At 36.7% G+C, this 20,410-nt stretch overlaps 1 protein-coding gene across 4 annotated transcripts in view; it reads right to left on the bottom strand.

Moving 5' to 3' along the window:
* Positions 1-20,410, bottom strand: part of LOC125240683 (period circadian protein) — a 57,121-nt gene that overhangs the window by 26,055 nt on the left and 10,656 nt on the right. The window contains exons 2-9 of one of the 4 annotated variants that reach the window (XM_048148693.1): positions 17,113-17,220; positions 13,667-13,750; positions 12,570-12,733; positions 4,664-4,746; positions 4,284-4,346; positions 2,474-2,605; positions 1,558-1,633; positions 282-485 (exon numbers count right to left, since the gene is read on the bottom strand). In XM_048148693.1, the coding sequence (XP_048004650.1) occupies positions 282-485; positions 1,558-1,633; positions 2,474-2,605; positions 4,284-4,346; positions 4,664-4,746; positions 12,570-12,733; positions 13,667-13,750; positions 17,113-17,201 (895 nt within the window). In that variant the 5' untranslated portion in view covers positions 17,202-17,220. The remainder of the gene's footprint in view (positions 1-281; positions 486-1,557; positions 1,634-2,473; positions 2,606-4,283; positions 4,347-4,663; positions 4,747-12,569; positions 12,734-13,666; positions 13,751-17,112; positions 17,221-20,410) is intronic. The other 3 variants (XM_048148694.1, XM_048148695.1, XM_048148696.1) reach the window with 3 other exon arrangements.

Genomic DNA, 20,410 nt, shown 5'->3' with positions numbered 1-20,410 from the left:
TACAAAACATTAAAAAACTTAATTGAAATTACAATCGATAATACTAATTCTAAGTTCTAACTTAGACTTACATTAATAATAATATGTAGAGCGTAACTAGAATGGCAAAGATAGAAGAATTAGAATAAAGTGTGTTTGTCATGGGTTACTTTTTACCCTTAAATCGCTGAAGCGATTTAGTTGAAATTTGGTTCAGAGATAGTTTGAGTCCCGAGCAAGGATACAGAATTATGTTCTACCTCGGAAAAAAATTTAAGAAATTATTAATTAATAGCACTTACTGTTATACACCGACGACAATTGCGTAGCTTGTATGACCAAGTAAATGACGGATCCCTTCTCTTCATACACTTTCTTGAAGGACAACTTCAGCAGGAAGGGTGTGAAGGTGACACTCCGATCCTTGACGCTGAAGCCAGTCGCTAGCGACCTGTACCTTCTGATGCGACAGAACATGGTCGACACGGCGTTGCCTGGCGATTGAACTGAGTGAGGACAAGGGGACACGATTGAAGTAGACCTCTCCCCTTAACTAGTAACAGCGATTGCTACGTCCGTGTTGGCATACGTAACGAGCCTAGCCCAATATAGGTATACCCGAAGCGTTATGAAAACTATAGAAATAGCTCTATTTCAAAACTCATGGTCTAATTTATGTATTTATTGCTATTGTAACATACAACATTTATTACATAAAAAATATTAACGAACAGAAAATCTGGTACTCCTAGAGCATAAGAGAGGTGCATCAGAATCTCGCCCGATAGTAGAAAATAATACAACACACTAGAAAAAAATGCTTGTCATAGTTGTCATAGTTCTAAGGGGAAGTTATCATTTTAAGGTAGTCAACCAGTAATAGTGACCTCGAAGGAGAGATACTATCGTATTGTGGCTAGGCTTCGTACAACACACACATACTTAGTCTAATGTGATTGTACTGTTGCTATTAAGAATATGATCATAATCGGGAGATTTCAAATCATAAAAAAGATAGACACAATGTAATTTATAGTGACTTTTTTTGGCTAGTAAGTAATTTAAACAACATATTTTAATGAAAGTATTAATATTTGCTAATCGTCATATTGCGTTTACCTCAATTGAAACCAACTAACCAGATTACATGGCAATTAGTACATTACGATACAAGAACGGAAAAGAGGAAATTCGAAACGAGTAGCGATGTATTAAAACACGACCGAAGAGTACGTGATTTAAATCGCGACGAGTTACAAAATTCCCTCTTCGCACGGGTGTCGTCCGACGTTTTTCAGTACAGATGGTGTTTTTTTACGCATTAGTTGCGATAAGTGGTTCATTATATGCTAGGTCGAAACTTCGGTGGGTCATCTGTACTAAAAAACGTCCTAAGATACACGTGCGAAAAGGAAATTCGTAAACTTCCTCTTTTCGCACTAGTATCGTAATGTACTATTTCGTGTAACAATCATAGCTGACATTTAATGGAGAAGAAATAGCAGAAGAATAAAAAATCAAGCTAAAAACAGAGTTAGGACGATTATCATATATTACGTGGTTAGTAGTAGGATTTACCTGCGTTTTGCATACCATTGGCTTCCTTCGGAACAGCGAGCCCATCGGTTATTTGCGACGCGAACGTGTTGTGATCCTGCGAGACATATTCTTGGTTCAGTACAAATGGCTAGGGACTGCAGATTGCAACTACATGGACGGGACCAAATACTAAAAATAATAAAAGTGGTAAATTGGAACTCTGATATGGAAACAAAATTGATTCCTATTATAATTCAATAAGGTAAAACTTGTATTTTGTTACAGAAATGAGGATCACGATTATACAACATATACACCATGTTTTTATAGAATTCCGTTAACTACATCAAATACAATTAATTTCTTTTAAGAATTGCTTAGAAACTAGCTTTTACTGTATAAGACCCAATGAGAAAGCTCTTGATTACTTGATTACAATTAATTTCTCTTAAAAACTAGCGCCTGAGCTCTTGCGGTTATCGAATTATTAAAAAAATAAAGATAATCGCTGAACACGTGTATCACAGCCTTGACCAATTCCTAATGTTATTTGTTTTGACATGTGCCGTCAATCACTAGAATGTTATTCTTAAGGGTCTCTCACACTAATAAATTCATTTATTTTGTATGAAAATATCGATTTTTTTTGTGAATGTAACTAAAAGTGATAATATACAGGGTGGTACCTGATAATGAACCTAACGACGTGTCAAATTTAACGGAAAACAAAAAAAACACATTGTATGTATAGGTATGTTAATTAATTATGATGTAAATATTGAATTATATCGTTATTCCAGGTTTTATGTAGATAACATTCACTCTCGAATGTGTCTAATAATTAAATACAACTTTACTTTCAGCCGGCCTAATCGAAATGACAATCCTTCACGTTCCGTAGTAAATAAAACGCAACTTACTCATCTCTCCTACTTGCCCTGTACTGTGTACTCACCAAAGGATGCACGAAGTCTATAAAGGACCTCCCAATCCACATGTCCTTGGGGAAGTCGAGCGTGGCCGTCAGCGTTGACGACATATACAGCACCACTCCGTCGTGCATCGATATGACGCAGGAGAACCCCTCCTGTACAAAAAACGTCGTAAGTACTGTACTTGCGCTATGACATGGGGTTCTTCAAGAAGCAGGTATTTAGGGTTCTCAAAGGTCGGCAACGCATAAGTGGCTCCCCTGATGTTGCTTATGTCCATGGGCGGCGATGACTGCTCCATCAGGCGTCGATTTTCATAAAAAAAAAAAAAAAAAAAAAAAAAAAAAAAAGTGTAGGCTCAGCGACAATCTGTCTAGCGTCGACTCAGGACACTTGAATAATCTTCAATAGGCGAGACGACTAAAAAAACTAATTAGTCCGTCAGTTAGATTATCAAAAAATTTTAGACACGTATTTTTTTCTTTTTTCTCGTAAACGAAAAATGACGACGGTACAGTGCGTTGAAGTTTCGCGTGACGTCACGCCTAGGTACAATTTTCACTTAGAAGTGACGTCACAAGCCCCACTCCGGAAGTTTGTTGTTGATCTTTGTATTTTTTCATTAATTAGAAAAAGCGAAAAACAGTATTTTTGGACGATCTAACTGACGGACTAAACAGAATGCCATTTTTTTTTTATGTAGTCGTCATTCCTATTGTTTGATATGCACACCGCACGCCGAATATGAGCGTACACTCAAGCCTTACACTTATACAGTAAAGTAAAAGTAAAGTAAAGTAAAAAAGTATTTATTGTACACACTAAAAAACTTAAACAGAAATTGAGTTATCTGGTCTTACAACTAAGTGACTTGATTTGCTGGTTCCTACACTAGGCAAAGCCTGTCTCGTAGGTAACCGTTTCAGACATGATATTCCATTGACATGATTTGTGCGAACGCCAATAAGACACTAATGAATGAGGGAGGGAGAACTTATACAGTTATACACAATAATCATATTTATGCCATGTAAGGCATCTTATAGTCTGCAAGTACCTATACACTGACGTGTAACGCGGCATCGTCTACAACCGTATGCAATATGTAAGCGTCGTCAGTGTTCCGTTCCGGTGGTCCTTAATAGTCTACCCTTCATCAAATGGCACTTTTTGAACACGAACTAGACAAGAACTCTAAATTGTCTTATGTACGAGTAAATGTCTCATGGTTACCATTGACAAAAACGTCTGTAGAAAATTCATTTACTTTTGAACAAACATATGATGTTGCAAGTCTGTTCAGAAACAGATACCGCCTAGGGTTGTAAAAAAACGGTTTTTTTTCTGGCTTGAAAAAAAACATGAAAAAAAACCGTGAAAAAAAACAGTTTTTTTTCTGGAGTATGTTTTTTTTCTAAAGTACGAAATCTCAAAATTTGCAAAGTAGTTAATACTTTTATACGGTTTTTTAATACCGCCTAACGGCCCAGCCACGACATTGGTCTAAGCGCGACAGCGGTGAGCGGCGGCCATACGTGCGAATGAAAAGTCCCATCGCTGTGTCTCGCTCCAATGTATGGCCGCCGCTCACCGCTGTCGCGCTTAGACCAATGTCGTGGCTGAGCCGTAAAAACGGTTGACACAAAATATAGGTACAGTCAACCAATTGGAACCCTCAGTCACTGTAGAACTATGTCGTAGTGATGTTATAAATCAGATTGTAAGAAATCTCTTACTGCTTGTCATTTTGACGTGGTTGTAGAGTGGCCTAGGGTTCCGATTGGTTGAATGTACTAATAAAGTGCTTAAAATTTACGTTAAGTTCATACTCACAGAATACACAGGTTTACTCGTGAGAATATGCATGGCGGGCTGGAGCGTATTACAGACATCAGGCTGAAAATTCAAATAATTATGTACATTAAAATATGTAAGATTTATGAGGAAAGTTGCCAATTTATACAAATACTCCTTATTTTCTCGTTTTGAAATTAAGAATCATAAATAAAATATGATTAATTGATTATACAATTTGATGTATATTTACCGGCTTAACCTGGATTATACCGATTCCGATTGGTAAAAGCGTGGCCTTGGTATTCAATAAAATTAAACAATAATTATTAACAAAGCTATTTTAAGATAGAGCCTTGAAAGGTTTTTCTAGTAATTGGACAGGGAAATAAAATAACATTCAACAAAAAAATCCTTACTTTTTCAGTAATATCTTCCTTGATTGACTCCGAGCTCCTCTGAACTGCTTTTTGTACCTGTTCTGTTGCTGGCGGCGGTGAAGCTATGTAACAAAAAAGAGGAACCGGAAAGATAACAGGAATAAACATATAGAAAAGAATATTATAAGAATCTGAAAAAAATACCCTCTAGTAACTATACACTCTAGTAAAGATATCTACAAAGCTAAATTCTTGTATTTGTACAATTTATAGCAAAAGATGAATATAAAGGAGAAGATACGTACCAGCCCTCTCCGTATTACGGATACATACCGTCTTACGCTGTGTCTAACACTGTCTAAGTGAGTAATGAACCGAGTGCATGCGTTTACGAAGCTATCAAAGATTGGACCGGGTAGTGCAATTGACTTCATCTGAATCAAAGAGGATCGAGTATTATAGAGAGTTACTGTCAAGGTAAAATGTGTAATGACAGTGCATACATCGGCATCGGCCTTGTCGTCACTTTCCATCAGGTGCCACTAAGGTCAATCACTGGCCAGTTTATAATTAAAAAAAAATAATAGACTGCCATCTCTTGACACAGACTTAAAACTTTTGAACTTCAGTTTTGACAATTTGGTCCATATTCTTAGCTTGATATGTGTTAAAATGTCAAATATTAATATTAGCGCCATCTAGCCGAGCGTCCCCCAAAGGTGTATCACCATCTAGGTCACCGTACCTTTTTCTGTATGGTTTTCAGGTACGTTTTTTTCTTAGACTTTATCTGTCTATACGGAGTTACATATGTCTTTGATCTGAATAGGTATGAGTATGAAGATTAATTAGAATGCTCATTCTTTCAGACTCACTGACTGATTAAGGATTACCAATATTTATGAATTGTCCTCTATTAAAATATATTTTAATCAATCCTTTATTCATAATATTCTTACTAATGCTTACCTAATACGATAACTTAGTAATACATTTAGATTTTTGGATGAATAAAAACCTAGAATGCCTGATAAAATATACCTACGGGTATTCAATAGGTTAAAATATGTTGTGCGTCATTGAAAAAGAAACTCCTCAGTTCTTAAAGTCAAACCATCAAAGTACCTTTGACCAGCGAAGTAAAACAAGTATTACGAGATTTTCATAGAAGTTACAACAAGGCCGGTCGATAAAAGTCTTATAACTCATTTAATGACGTTTCTTGTAGTGATGCCGAAATTTAAACGACGTCACTACGCGAGTTCATATCGGATTATTTGAACAAAGGCCATGGCTAGGATAAGCTAAGTGAAATTGCCCCCAGCGAGTTTTGGGTTGTATTTTTTTTATTTATTTGTCTATGTTTTGTATATTATTATTTATGTATTTGTCTTTGTTTTTATTGATTTGTCTTTGTTTTGTCTATGCGGTATTTTTTTTCACATTTTCCTTCAAAATTCTTTTTTTTTCCACAACAAAAAAATTATAAAAAATAGTTTTGATAGGTATGTACAATTTGAGCTCTTTCTAACGATACCCCACTTGACCTAGTAACTTGACATTTACAGTTTGCCCCCCACAGATGTCATATATATATACCATAGATCAAGCAAACGTATCTACTTAGCGTGTCAAATGAACTCAGTGAAATCCACTGAGTTGTCCGTCTTTAATCGCAGCTTGCAGCTTTCGTCAATTTTTGTAATTTGAAGTCAATCAAAACATAAAAAATGCCTCGTTACGTGATATTCAATTGCAACAACACAAAAATTATGAACAATCGAGCCTGAGATATATTTAAAATTACAGGCAAGAAACAACTTCAGTACAAAATTTGACACGCTCGGCCCCTATACAAATAGATGAACTTGTTTCTTCTATATAAATAAAGTTCTGTGTTGCCCCCCTTAAATTTTTGCCATTTTCTATATTTAATATTAATAAATTTAAAAAAATTATACATTCAATTTGTAGAGGTTAACGATGTTCATAACTATTCCAAATTTCAAATCGATAGCATAAGTAGTTCTCGAGATATTTAGCAGTGACAGACGGACAGACGGACAGAGCAGCTCCATAAGGGTTCCTTTTGTACCTTTTTGGTACGGAACCCTAAAAATACAAGCCAAAACTCGCTGGAGGCAGATTCACTTAGCTTATCCTGGCATGGCCTTTTAAGTAAAACTACATACATCATATGCTATTAATATATATTTTTAGGCCTATAATCGTGTTGGAGTAGTGTGACTGTGTGACAAGACCTCTTTACATTATATAAGGTGTACTCCGCTCCTGGAGTATATTTATGTATGAAACATCATAGGTTTTGTTATGTTTTTATGGAGAAAACTAGGAAACAAATTTGCTATGTTAAAACACCCTGTTAATATCTAAATGAGACCTCTCTAGACACTGTTAACGTGACATGACAGACAGTGTTAAACACGGAAGTATAACTAAAGGTGTTAAACATCCTGACAGGCAACATTAAATGGGGTGGTTATTTAGAAAATAAATTATATTTTTTTTTTCGGTAAATGAAACAAAATAAATGAATATTTTGTTTTAATTTCTAGTGAAAGTTAATTGTTTCGATGTTTATATAACGTCCCTAAAAATATATCGTGACTAATTTGGTAACACCTTATAAAACCTTACGTTAACAAAAATGTGTCACATGACCCATGAATGACCGGCCCTGGTATAATTACCAAATCTCAAATCGATATGACCTTCCAATTGGTTGCTTTCACATAATGTCCTAGCGCAGAAGTAAAAAAGCTTCCCTAAAATTGCACTACCAATTCCCATCATTGAAATTTAACGCAATATTAGAGCAAAGGAACGAGTGCATCGTTCGCGACGTCACATCCTATAGCTGTCCCTGTAATGATTAATAGTTTTAGAAAATATATGCACCCATTAACTATTGGTCATATTAATAAATAATTCAATGATGATTAAACATATTTTCAGCTGCATAGAAGATATTTTGAATACATTCATAGCCTACACGGGTTCTTACTTGTCCACAAGAAATTGGCTTAAAAGTTTATCTAATAAGTCCGTCTGTCAAATTGAGTTTGGTTATTTATACTCGTATGATTACTCATATCATAAGCTTACGAGGGTTGTTCCGAAAGTTGTTAGCTGTTCAGGCTCTACTCATGCGATTTGAATAAATGTTATACTATTCGGTGGGATATTTCAATACAGATCATATCCAAAAGAAATTATGAGACTAATGCACAGAACACCCCACTAGAAGCCTATTGCAAGCGATATTGTTCGAGACACAAATCACCAATCCTTGCGGGGTGAGGCAGGAGCGCCCGGTGCTGCCATTGGTCGTTTCAAATAAAGGCGCGCCTTTACGCTTAGCCGTAGGGATGGGAATAGGACATGTCTATTACAGACAATGGTACCGGTACCAGTACTGTGGTGAATTTGTTTTGCAACAAATTATAATATTATAGCAGTTTTTCTAACTGATTTATATTTCTTTAGTTATAAAGTATTATTTCTACAAGTAATGGTAAGAAATGCGCAAGTTAGGCGTTTTTGCAAGCTTTTATTTAACTTTCAATGTTAGTATATTCGGGTTAAATCATGAAACTTTTAAAGCAAATATTTTTGAACGATTGAGCTGAAATTTTGCACACATAATTGTATAAATCATGTGACGATGCAATATTATGGTATCATGGAGCTGATCTGCTGATGGACCAGAAACGTGGCCATAGATTCAATTTCATATCTGATTATGATGTTGACCTCAATTCCAATAAGGCCTAGTTACCCTTCGGTTTGGAAGGTCAGATGGCAGTCGCTTTCATAAAACTAGTGCCTACGCCAAATCCCGGGACTAGTTTCCAAAGCGGACCCCATGCTCCCATGAGCCGTGGCGAATGCTGATGCCGGTATAACGCAAGGAGGATGACGATTGTGATAGCACCTCAATAAAAATCATTCTACTAACTAATAACTAAACTGTGCATTTTTAATTACGTTTACTAAGTTAAATTACCAACTAAATATTCTAAACTAATCAATCAACTAAATAACACTACAAACTCTACAGATTCTAGATAATTTCACAATTACAAATCTGCTTTCTTTTATATTTCATAAAATGGTAGCACATGGTACGAACGGTAGTACGAAGTTCCCGCAACAGACATAAACTAACATGGCCCCATCCCTAGTCGTATACGTGAAAGGGATAGCATATCGCATTGTTAACTAGGCAAAAAGGGATGGACGCGCCTCGGCGCCGCTCACTACAACCATATTGACCAGTATAAATGAACTCCGCGGATAATAAACAATATTCAACGAAATAATTAATTTGACAACTGTGGAATGTTATTCCATCTTTTTTATATGTGGAAGTGTTAGAAGACTTGCCACACCACTTTATACTGCAAGAGACCATTGTTTGCAACCAAATTTAATTATTTAAGATTTTTTCCCGAGCGGACACGAACACTGTTAGCGGGTCGTATACTTGGGCGCTACTGATCGGTGTCGCGCGCGTTCAATCTTTTTTTATACACCTGATTTTTCGTATGCTTGGTGACCGCGAGTCGCCCTGTAAGGGCCGTCTTGTTGTATTGGTATGTGGACTAATGCGAATAATTTTTTTTTTTTACCAAAAGTTGTTTTGTATAGAATTTCTGACTTCTTAGAAAAAAAATTTTTTTTCTATAATTTATCGAATTTGGTATCCAAATAGTTCTATAACATGTTTGGATCCCCCGGGGATTGATCAATTGTGTCTTTCTGCTATTTTCCATACATGAATTACTGGACGTTGGAAAGGAAGGGTTTATTTGATGTACTTATTTGTAAACATTTGATATTCAAGGTTTTAGAACATGGCTCATTTGTCACCCTCCACTAAACCACTATTATATTTACGTAATCAAGCGCAATTATACATAAATAAACAGTAAAGATTCACAATTTGTACCACCTATAAATATAATAACTCTTGCAATGAAAAATAATGTTAAATCACAGTACGAACGAGCCTGAAGAATTGATCATAAATGTTCACGTTGTTTAGGCGTCGACGCGTTCTAGTTAAATAAATATAAAAAATAAACCAATCTCTTTCTAAACCCAAATCTACATCACCTTAGTCAATAATGAAAAATCCGTCAAAACAGTATAAGCAAAATACAAATTGCATGAATACAACCGGAGCACCTCAAAACTTTCGGAACAGTCCTCAGTCCCGATTTGCAGACCAATGAAGTAGTTTCTGGCGCATCTCCAGTGGAAAATGAACTGAATCTTATCCACTGCGGGTACAATACATCTCATGTGTGTTAGGCGGTAAAACGTCACTACTTTATTTTACGAAATAATCTCATTTCCCATCCCGTACATTAGCTTTTAATTGACAGAACAAATAAAACTTATTTTATATTACTCAAAAGGAGTGACGAAATACTACCGGTCTTATTCTCTCAATTAGTATACAGTAAAAAATATTTAACTAAGAAAGTGAATAACTACGATACATAGCAGCGATTTACTAGACGCGTTGGGCGTTCCCAATAAAATTATTTTGTAGGTTCTCTCGTTACCGTCTACGTTATCAAATATTTTGTGATTACAAAGAAATGATTAGGTTACATAAAGTACCTAAACATGAACTCTTGAAAACAGTACTCTCGTTTATTGAGCAATTTTATTTTATTGGTACCTATTGCGTATTTCAAGAATCTGTAGGAATCACGTAATAGGAAAATTATATCCCAAAAGAGTTTCTAAAAATACATAACATATAAAAAACACAATGTTGACAAAGTGCGTCATCTATTTCTTAAACTAAAACAACGGTAAGGTTTCTGCGCGTACTCTGTATTTGTTCGGTTTCTTTTGTTTTCATTTTCTGGTATTTTACATGACCCTAAAAACTTTTCATTACAGAAAACTGATTCCGACAGTCGAGTACACAATACAGTCACCCGACCTGTGAAATCATAACATACCCGATAGTCGAGTTGGCACTATACTTTGTACTTTTAGGTATTTAAAAGACCGTAAACAAATAATTCGTACTTTTTCGGGTAGTTAACAACATTTGTCGGTTAACCAACCAAATACAAAATCCAAGCGGGTCTGTCACTGATCCACATATCTTTAGGGCATTTTCAGAATTTGAGTCCCCCAAATAGCGTAAGTTAACAAAAATTAACTCGCTGTCAGTTTTGTGACGACAATTAAGAATAAAATTTATCTAAAAATTTACTTTTTTTAGATTATCGTAGTAGATTATCGCTTAAAGTTTATGTCATTAATACAAAAACAATATTTTTATTGAAATTTCATGCTTTATTATCGTCACAAAACTGACAGAGTTAATAATTATACCTCGTGTGTTCATAAGTTTTGAGACACGAAAAAAACTGACACTAAAAAACTGAAACAATTTATTGTAATATGTCAAACATAGGACTATCGATATACAATAAATAATTAATAAATAAATAAAATTTACTCGAAATGACCGCCTCGTTTTTTTATACAGGCCTTTAAGCGGGCTGGCCACTCGTCAATAGCGGCACGCACCTTTTCTATGGGGATTCGTTTCGATTCTCTCACTAGCGTGCGTTTTAGGGACTGAAGGTTCGGATGTGTTTTTCGGCATGCTCTTAGCTCCAACTCTGTCCACAAAGCATAATCCAACGGGTTTAAATCGGGGCTTGACGAAGGCCATTCGTCAGTCCTAATAAAGCTGGGTAAATTGTCTTTTAGCCACTTCTGGGTAGATTTCGCTTTATGAGACGGAGGACGGGGCAGAATCTTGTTGGAAAATCCTGTCTTTTCCAGTGAATAAGGTGGTAGATAAGGGTTTTACAACTTTCTCTAGTATGTCATTCTGATAATTTTGTGCCTTGACTTTGACCCCCTGTTGACAGAAATGTAGCGGAGTAACACCTTCATACGAAATGCCCCACCATACCATGACGCTAGCAGGGTGATGGGTACGTTGGACGTTTCGCACGTTAGCCGGGATGTCCTTCGAGCTTTTTGCATAGATTTTGTTATTTTGTCTGTTAAATTTTTCTTCAACTGTTAACTGTAAATATTTTTTCATCAGTGAATACATTTTTTTTAGGATCGTGTGTCCTTAGCAGCATCCGACATCGAACACGCCGCATTTTTCGAAGGCGATCATTTAAATAATGAACTTTTCTCCGACTGTAGGCCTTTACTTTAAGATCATATTTAAGAATTCTGTTTACCGATATACGTGAAATATTAGTTTGAAGAGCCATTTTCTTCTGTGTGCGGCACGGATTACGACGGAGTGGTTCCCTGATCAATTTAATATTTGCTGGAGTAGAGAGAGCTTTACCGATCGCGGACGGCCGGTTCTTGGTCGATCAGCAATTGATTGGTTGTCCCTGTACCTCTTCAAGGTATAATATACAAAATTGCGACTAGCTCCAATACCTTTAATCTGATTGAAAATCTACATAGGTTTTGCACCGGCTTCATACAACGAAATCACCGTTGACCGTAACTGTTTCTTTCCCGCCATCTCGATAAAGAATGACAAATAATCGAATAAAATATCCTTTTTAAAATTAAAAGGTTCCAAATTCAAAATTTGAAACACTGGATGTAAGCTGCGGGCATGTTCTTATTTCAAATTCAACTTTTTAAATTCGTCTCAAAACTTATGAACACACGAGGTATACATTAATTGGGGGGTCTCAAACTCCGAAAATGCCCTTTAATTTTCTTATTTGGTCGTGTAATATTTTCATTTACCCTCAACTGGCATAAGGAGCGTTTTGGGGGTAGATTTTGTTTACATTTATTGAAATACCTAAAGATACAGACTTTATAAATGTGTTGAATAAAAAAGAAAGTAATTGGGAACCACCACAGTAAGATTATTGTACAAGAAACAAATGTCACTCACCATCTTCGAGCTCTTCTTCCACCTCTGTGACGGGCGCGGGGTCGGGCAGCCTGAACTCCACATCATCTGGGATTTGGACCAGTTCTGTTTGCCCTTGCTGCTTCTTTTTCTTTCCTTCTTTATCTTTTGTTCTCTTCTCTGGTTGCTGACTGCTTAATGTTTTACTGCAAAGTAAAGTTAATTAGTCTCAGCCAAAGAGGATCAAGTATTATAGAGAGTTACTGTCAAAGTAAAATATGAAATCACAGAGCATAGACTCCCATCTCTCGACACAAGCTTAAAACTTTTAAACCTCAGTTTTGACAATTTGGCCCATATTATTAGCGTGATATGTGTTAAAATGTCAAATATTAATATTAGCGCCATCTAGCCGAGCGTTCCCCAAAGGTGTAACGCCATCTAGGCCACCGTACCTTTTTCTCTAGGGCTTTGAGGAACGTTTTTTTCTTAGACTTTATCCGTCTATACGGAGTTAAATATGTCTTTGGTCTCAGTAGAAATATATGGCTACCACGGGCCATGTTGAGGAATTTCATTAGAACTATTTTTCTTCATACTAAGTATACTAAACTAACACCGCATACATCAGGGTAACAGCACCATCTTGACAATAGTCATCCCATCAAAAACATAAAGGTAAAATGAGAGCCAAGTTCAATAATATGATACCTATATGTTGTTGACTTCAACGAAAAAAGAAGTGAAATCTAAATGGGTGCCAAGTTCAATGGTCCGTCCTGAAATTTATTTATAACAACATAAAATATAATTTCTTCTTATTACTTAAGTGACGCTCATTCTTCTCAGAATCACGAGCTGGTTCGATCCTGACGACAAAAAAATGTGTCCTATTTTTTTTTTCCTTTACGTCACGATTTTAGTATGAACTTACTATGAGCGTGAAGTATTGGAAACTCGAATTTTGTATAGAAAATTTGGGACGCATTTTTTATCGTCGGGATCGAATCAGCTTGTGATTCTGAGAATAAAGAACCCAAATCCGTCCAGATCTGGTGAAATTCGATATTCGAGATTTATTTTGAAAAATACCACAGTACTAAAGTGTATTTTTTGTACTAATAGAAAGTTCAACTAACCTGCTACCAGACGTGGATTGTTTTCCACCGTATCCACTGCTGCCACTGGAATGGCTCCCAGAGTGTGTCGACTTTGAGCTGTGACTGTAAACAAATCACACTGTTATTACTGTTACATAGCAACATTAGCATAAATATGCCGTGCCCAACAACATAATATGTTATCGCGGAAAATAGCTCGAGGACACAGAAACTTCGCTATTGCTTAGGCAGTTGAGCGCTACAGATAGTACATTTTGCAACGTGGGGTGGAAGTTCAATATTGCTAACGAAAGTTCGCGACGGCTTGCCGGAGCGATTTAAAGACTCGAGTTTGCAATATTCTTACGCCCCGAGTTACACACAATGTTTTTCATCACGCATACAATATAAACAATATGTAAACGATTAATTAATACACATTACGATACAAGTGCGTAAAAAAGGAAGTTCGAAACGAGTGGCGATAAATTAAAACACGACCGAAGGGAGTGTTTTAAATCGACACGAGTTACGAATTTCCTTTTTGCACGTGTATCGTACGACGTTTTTCAGTACAGATAAGCCTTCAAAGTTTCGACCTGGCATATAATGAACCACTTCTCGCACTAGTACGTATAAAAGACACCATCTGTACTGAAAAATTAAATACGGTACTAGAAATTTCATAACTCCCTAGGGAGAAAATTTTTCTTATAACTCCACCTGCGCGCAATGAGGAGGCACACTCAAAGGTTATGACAGATGTCGCCACCTTATTAGTCCATTGCACAGATAAATAATTTCATACGTGAGAGCGAGAAAATGATATTTCGTTCTCTCTTTCACATATGAATGACAGTGACATGCCTAGGCACTTGCGCAAGCGCCGCCTGGCGGGATAAAATGTCAGTCATTGCACATCATTTACTGTGGAACTGTGACTAAAATATACTCTTGGATAGAAAAGGCCACGCAGCAGTACCTAAGCAGCTGAGCGAAATAAAAATTTAAAATTATAAGACTATCACAAGCTTCACCAATAAATTAAGATTTTCTAACATTATAGTATGTTCAGTACAATTGATCATAAATGTTAACATAAGGATCATCAACTTAGGGGTTATTTAGCGTTGCCGTTAGTATGTACCTAAGGTAAAACTTCTAATGATCCACACGCTGATGCCTAATAGATGACACCTTTTTATCACATTAATATTGGCAATGACTGGATTGAAAGTGGCATCTGCTGGGCCTCTGTCGAGCACTGGTACATTTACCTTACTAAAATTCGTGTAGGTAACGAGTTGATGAAAATATTTTCCGCTACCGATTGAACTCATCAACATTTCATTTCCATTCACTAGGACAACGTTCTTGATTATACATATTTGTGAGTCATAATTACTAAAACATGAAAAGGAACCTGATCATGTAAATAAAAAATATTATTTCGCATTGCAATGTAACATAGTAATCGTGTTAAAACATATTTCAGCGTGCGTAGCCGAATGCACAAACGCTCACGAAACGCTCGTAGATATCTATTATCTCTATCGCTCTTGCGTATTGGCGCGACAGAGCCAGACTTATTACCTTTCGCGGCGTTTCGTTTTCGTTTCGCGTCGTAGAAATGCCATTCGGCTACGGAGCCTGGTAGGTTTAGGGACCATTCGTCCGCGTCATTCCATTCCTAGACACATTTTTTTAATGTCTATCTCCTAGGGCCTTATGTATTGAATTTCAATAAATCCTTTCATCTTTTTAGGTACCTACAGTAGGCTTAGAGAACGGAGTTTTTGAATAGGTGTAGCGCTTTATTTAGCAAACTTGAGTTCTCTAGAGTCTAGGGACTTATGACTCGAACGCTGAATTTTTGAATTTTGCTCGTTTAATTTTAAACTCAAGATAACTAGTTTAAAAAAAATTGCACAGCATATTATAAAAAATATTGTAGGGTACTTGTAGGGAATTCTCATACTGTTATTGTTGCCCGAGTTAATAGTTATTTGTTTTACAAGGGGGCAAAGTTGTTGTTTAACCGCACGTGTCAATATTGATACCCGAGCAAGCGAAAAATTCCAATATTGAACCGCGAGCGTAGCGAGAGGTTCAAAAAGTGGAATCTTGAGCGTTGCGAGGGTTTCAAGGCACGAAGGTTAAACAAACTTTGCCCCCGAGTGAAACACAAAATTTTTCACCACACCAACACGAACAAAATACAGACTATAAAACATCAAACTAAATCAAATCCATCAATTTATTCAATATTTAGAATTCAAAATCATTATTTTCAAGTAAATTCTAACAGCCAGCGCAAGATATCAAGTTAAAATTTGTATGAAATTACTTTGCACTCTTGTGGATAAAATGCAATTTTGCTATCTGTTTTCGAATAGCAAAGAGAGCCTTTACCAGTTGGTGTGGTGAAAAATAAATTATGCTATTCAAAAAGGAGATGGCGGGACGACCTGGACGCATTCTACCCAAAATGGTGGGAAAATGCCGACAACAGGGTCGAGTGGAGAAAGCGAGGGGAGGTTTTTGCCCAGCAAAGGGACACAAAAGAGGCTAATTAAAAAAAAAAATTACCCCACCTCTTAAAATTCGCAATCACCGAAAACACACACATTCATCTCGATCTCGCTTCCGCTCAGTGCTGCAGTGCTCGCCACACTAAATTCGACGATACCATGAACTCCCAACTACTTAGGTTTTCGTACTTAGTTAGGAGTTCATGGCACTTCATCATCGTAATGCCCAATAAAATTGATAATTATATCTATTGATACACTGTCGGCCACTGGTACTTTTACCTTAGTTGAGATAACAACGTATAGGCTGTGCGTAATCGTACTAATCGTCGTTATACACGTCACGAATGTACTTTATAAAAATATACAAGCCTTACTATAATGAAGTGAAGGCTTAACAACGTGAGGTATCATTCGCGTAAGCAAAACGTGCAAAGCCATGCGAGCTATTGGACTATTTCTATAGAATGCCACCGACAGACACCGTGTCGAGACTGTCGAGGTTTCTTGTGACATAACAAACGGGGTGTATTTAGAACTGCTTTTCCTGCGGATCGCTTTAGGTTAGACGAACGGCAAAACACTTTAATTTCCAGACAAGTAAAATAATGTGTGTCACAGGGGAGCAAAATTAAATATTTACGGCGAGGACGTATGTACAAATCCCGAACGAAGCTATTTCAATTCTGACTCTGACTGTAGTGAAAAATGTTAACGCCTAAGGTGGAAATTATTTTATTACCATGTGCCACACATTACGTTTACACCACCCATGAATCCAGAATATTATTTAACCTAAAAAATGCGTAGGTACAAAAAATAAAAAATACTAGTATGTCCTAAAACAGAGCTCACTGTATTCATCTTCGAAGGGAAGAAATGACAGTTCGATCCCTCCAAGCGAGGAAGAAAGTTCGATCTCTCTCCAAGGTATGAAAAATAAAATAACTTTACCTTCGACGTGACTGGCTGTTGCTGCAGCTGTTAGAATAAGCAGAATCCGAGACCTTGGCATTGTTCTCGGAGTCATCCAAGTTGTCCATAATAAGTTCGGTTGTGTATCTGCCGTCAGAAAATACATTTTTTAATTAATTCAAAAATAAAATAACATTTTGGAAGGGTTAAAGATACAAGAATAAACAGCGGTTATTGAAAGTGATCTGGAAAATATAATACACACTATTTTTGGCTTTCAGAACCTAATCCTTTTGGGTAAAGAATTCGGTTGCTGTCTAACGATGCACATCATGTTGATTTCAATTGTTTGAGAAAGTAATAAATACTTAGAACAAAAGAAATGCTAGCTTTGTTGCTAGGGTTATGAAAGTTTATACTTTATAAGTAGTTGGAACGAAGTGTAGTAAGCCTGCGCCTGTTTACGAGTAGCTGCAGTGTTCATGTAATTGTAATGCACAGTGGGTCTTACGAGAACAAAACAAAGTAGCACCAAAATTTCAGTCCCTTTTGCAAGAAATACATATTTGTGTATTTCAAAAGAGCTATGAAATGAAGCTCCTGCGGTTACATGACGCTGACGTCATAACGTCATAAACTTTACGGTACGGGATGGGGATTGCGAGCTAAGCAAACGGGTGCGTAGCCGAATGGCATTTCTCCGACGCCAAACGAAAACGAAACGAAACGAAGCGCCAGTTAGTCTGGCTCTGTCACGCCAATCCGCACGAGCGATAGAGATAGATATCTACTAGCGTTTCGTTTCGTGAGCGTTTCGTGAGCATTTGTGCCATTCGGCTACGCACCCTGGGTAAGATTTTTCCTTCACGGACCTTCCTTAAGAACTGAAGCTGCAATGCTCAAATCGCAAGAAGCCCCTGTAATAAATTAAAATATATCCTTCAAAATGACGACAGACACGCGTAACGTAACCGTAACTTCCGTAAGGTTACCGAGATGAAAAAAAAAATCAATTGATGGTAATAATCTGTGTTCAAAAATATTGGTTTAGCTCTAGCCTCATAAACCGGCCAAGAGCGTGTCGGGCCACACTCAGTGTAGGGTTTCGTAGTTTCCCATATATATATTTTTTTTTCATTTTTTTTTAAACTTATGGTTGTAAAGTTAGAGGGGGGGGGGGGTACGAAAATAATAATATCAAAAACAGATTTTCGAAAACCCCTATTCATTTTTCACTTATCCAACAATATAAATGTATCACACGTTACGTTAGGGTTGAAATGAAAAAAAAAACACTCCCCACTTTGTGTGTAGGGGGGGTACACTAATAAGACATTTTTTCCGCTTTTTATTTTACCACTTTGTCGGCGTGACAATAAGTAGGAGTACTTACTTATACAGTACAAGTATGTAAGAGTATATATATGTATGTAGTAAAGCTCATATTTATTTTGAAAATGGTTGCCTCATACTCATAGCATAGGTATGTGATGTGAAAAACAGATTGCGTCACATAATAGCAAAATTACATATTTCGCCACTAGAATTCTTTAGGAAGTCAGGACCGTTTCTTACCATGTTCCACGAGACACACAAGCATTTTTTTTACCATGCTTCTTATAAAAAATATTAGAGCTCATGTAAGATTTTTGTTTTCATTTATTAATTTATCCTTAGTGCTATAAAATTTTTAGTTGATATCACTCTTAAAATTGACTTGCAATTCTGAACTCAGTAAGAGGACAGCTAAACCAGATCAATTTCAGCCGAGATCTTGTTTATTTAATATTAATTGCAGTGACCACGTGTTAATCCACGCTAATACTGTACCTACTAATATTATAAATAAAGCTAAAGCTAGTTTAACATAAAGTGAAACCGACTGATTAATAACTTTAATAAGTAGTTAACATAGCAACTCGTTACGCAGTGCCGCCGATATTGAAGACCCCTCAATCCCTGTAGTCACGTTGTCCTGACACATGCGACCCGCGACCTTTACGGTGAACGAGGGCTCAAGAACACGTAACTGCGATAAAGCCTTATTGGCTATGCTATAGACTTTTACGAAGTGGCGATTTTTGCGAATTAGTATGCACCGCCGTATTTTTATTATATTATAAAATCTTCCTATTACGAGTATAATACCTTTTTGTTACATGCCGAATAAAAATCCTCCTTTCCGCACTTGTCGGATCGTAGTGTAGAGGAAGAGAAGCCTTTTTTTTGTGTGGAGCGGGAATGCAGTTACGCACGATATGTGGGACTCGCCGTTTCTTTCCCCTCCCCTAGCGAGAGGGAGGAAACATGGCCCCACCCACTAAACCCACTCCGGCGTTTCATCCTCTTTGCCGTTCGTGAGGGCGCCGTGGTGAATGACATACATCGATCCCAGAGAAAGAGAAGCCTGCCTGTCCTCTAAAATTTCTTCAAGTTTTGGCCCCTCATGAAAAATGTTTACTCACCACTGCCTACAATGAGTTTGACTCAATACTCTGTGACACACGTCACAGTAAATATATGTAATTTCTGTTTTTAGTAGGTAACCGTTAGCACAGTATCTAAAATTTCTTCAAGTTTTGGCCCCTCATGAAAAATGTTTACTCACCACTGCCTACAATGAGTTTGACTCAATACTCTGTGACACACGTCACAGTAAATATATGTAATTTCTGTTTTTAGTAGGTAACCGTTAGCACAGTATCTAAAATTTCTTCAAGTTTTGGCCCCTCATGAAAAATGTTTACTCACCACTGCCTACAATGAGTTTGACTCAATACTCTGTGACACACGTCACAGTAAATATATGTAATTTCTGTTTTTAGTAGGTAACCGTTAGCACAGTATGATAAACTACTAGTCCCCAAAAAAATTAAAAACATGTGTAAAAACGACTACCGAAAACTATTTAAAATATGTAAAATACTCCCGATTAGTTTAAAACACAAGTACCTATTAGCCATCAACAACCATGACAGTCAGGAGCACGACCTGTGTGGGGCTCCACACGCATATGGCACCAGATCGGTGTCCACGGGTAAATATGAAGTGCCTAGAGTTAACAACTATTACGGTGACAGAACTCTAAAAAAGCGTTTACCATACACTCTCAATAGTCTACCTGTGGACATCCGTCTCGAACCAAACAAGCATAAATTTAAGAGAAAATTTAAAAAGTATTTATTAAATAGCCTGCCATAGTAACTTGTTCAGTCCTAATTTTAAATGTTTTTTAGATATTACTTCCTGTAACTATTCTTAATAAGATACTCTTATCCTGCAGTCAAACTGTTAAACAGTTTTGCAGGGCCTGTGATAAATTGTAATATTTGTCGAC

Source organism: Leguminivora glycinivorella, chromosome Z (assembly GCF_023078275.1).
Source record: "Leguminivora glycinivorella isolate SPB_JAAS2020 chromosome Z, LegGlyc_1.1, whole genome shotgun sequence".
In the NCBI taxonomy this organism is placed as follows: Eukaryota; Metazoa; Arthropoda; class Insecta; order Lepidoptera; family Tortricidae; genus Leguminivora; species Leguminivora glycinivorella.
Note: the sequence above shows the minus strand (reverse complement) of the source record. Positions and strands in the feature narration are given on the sequence as shown.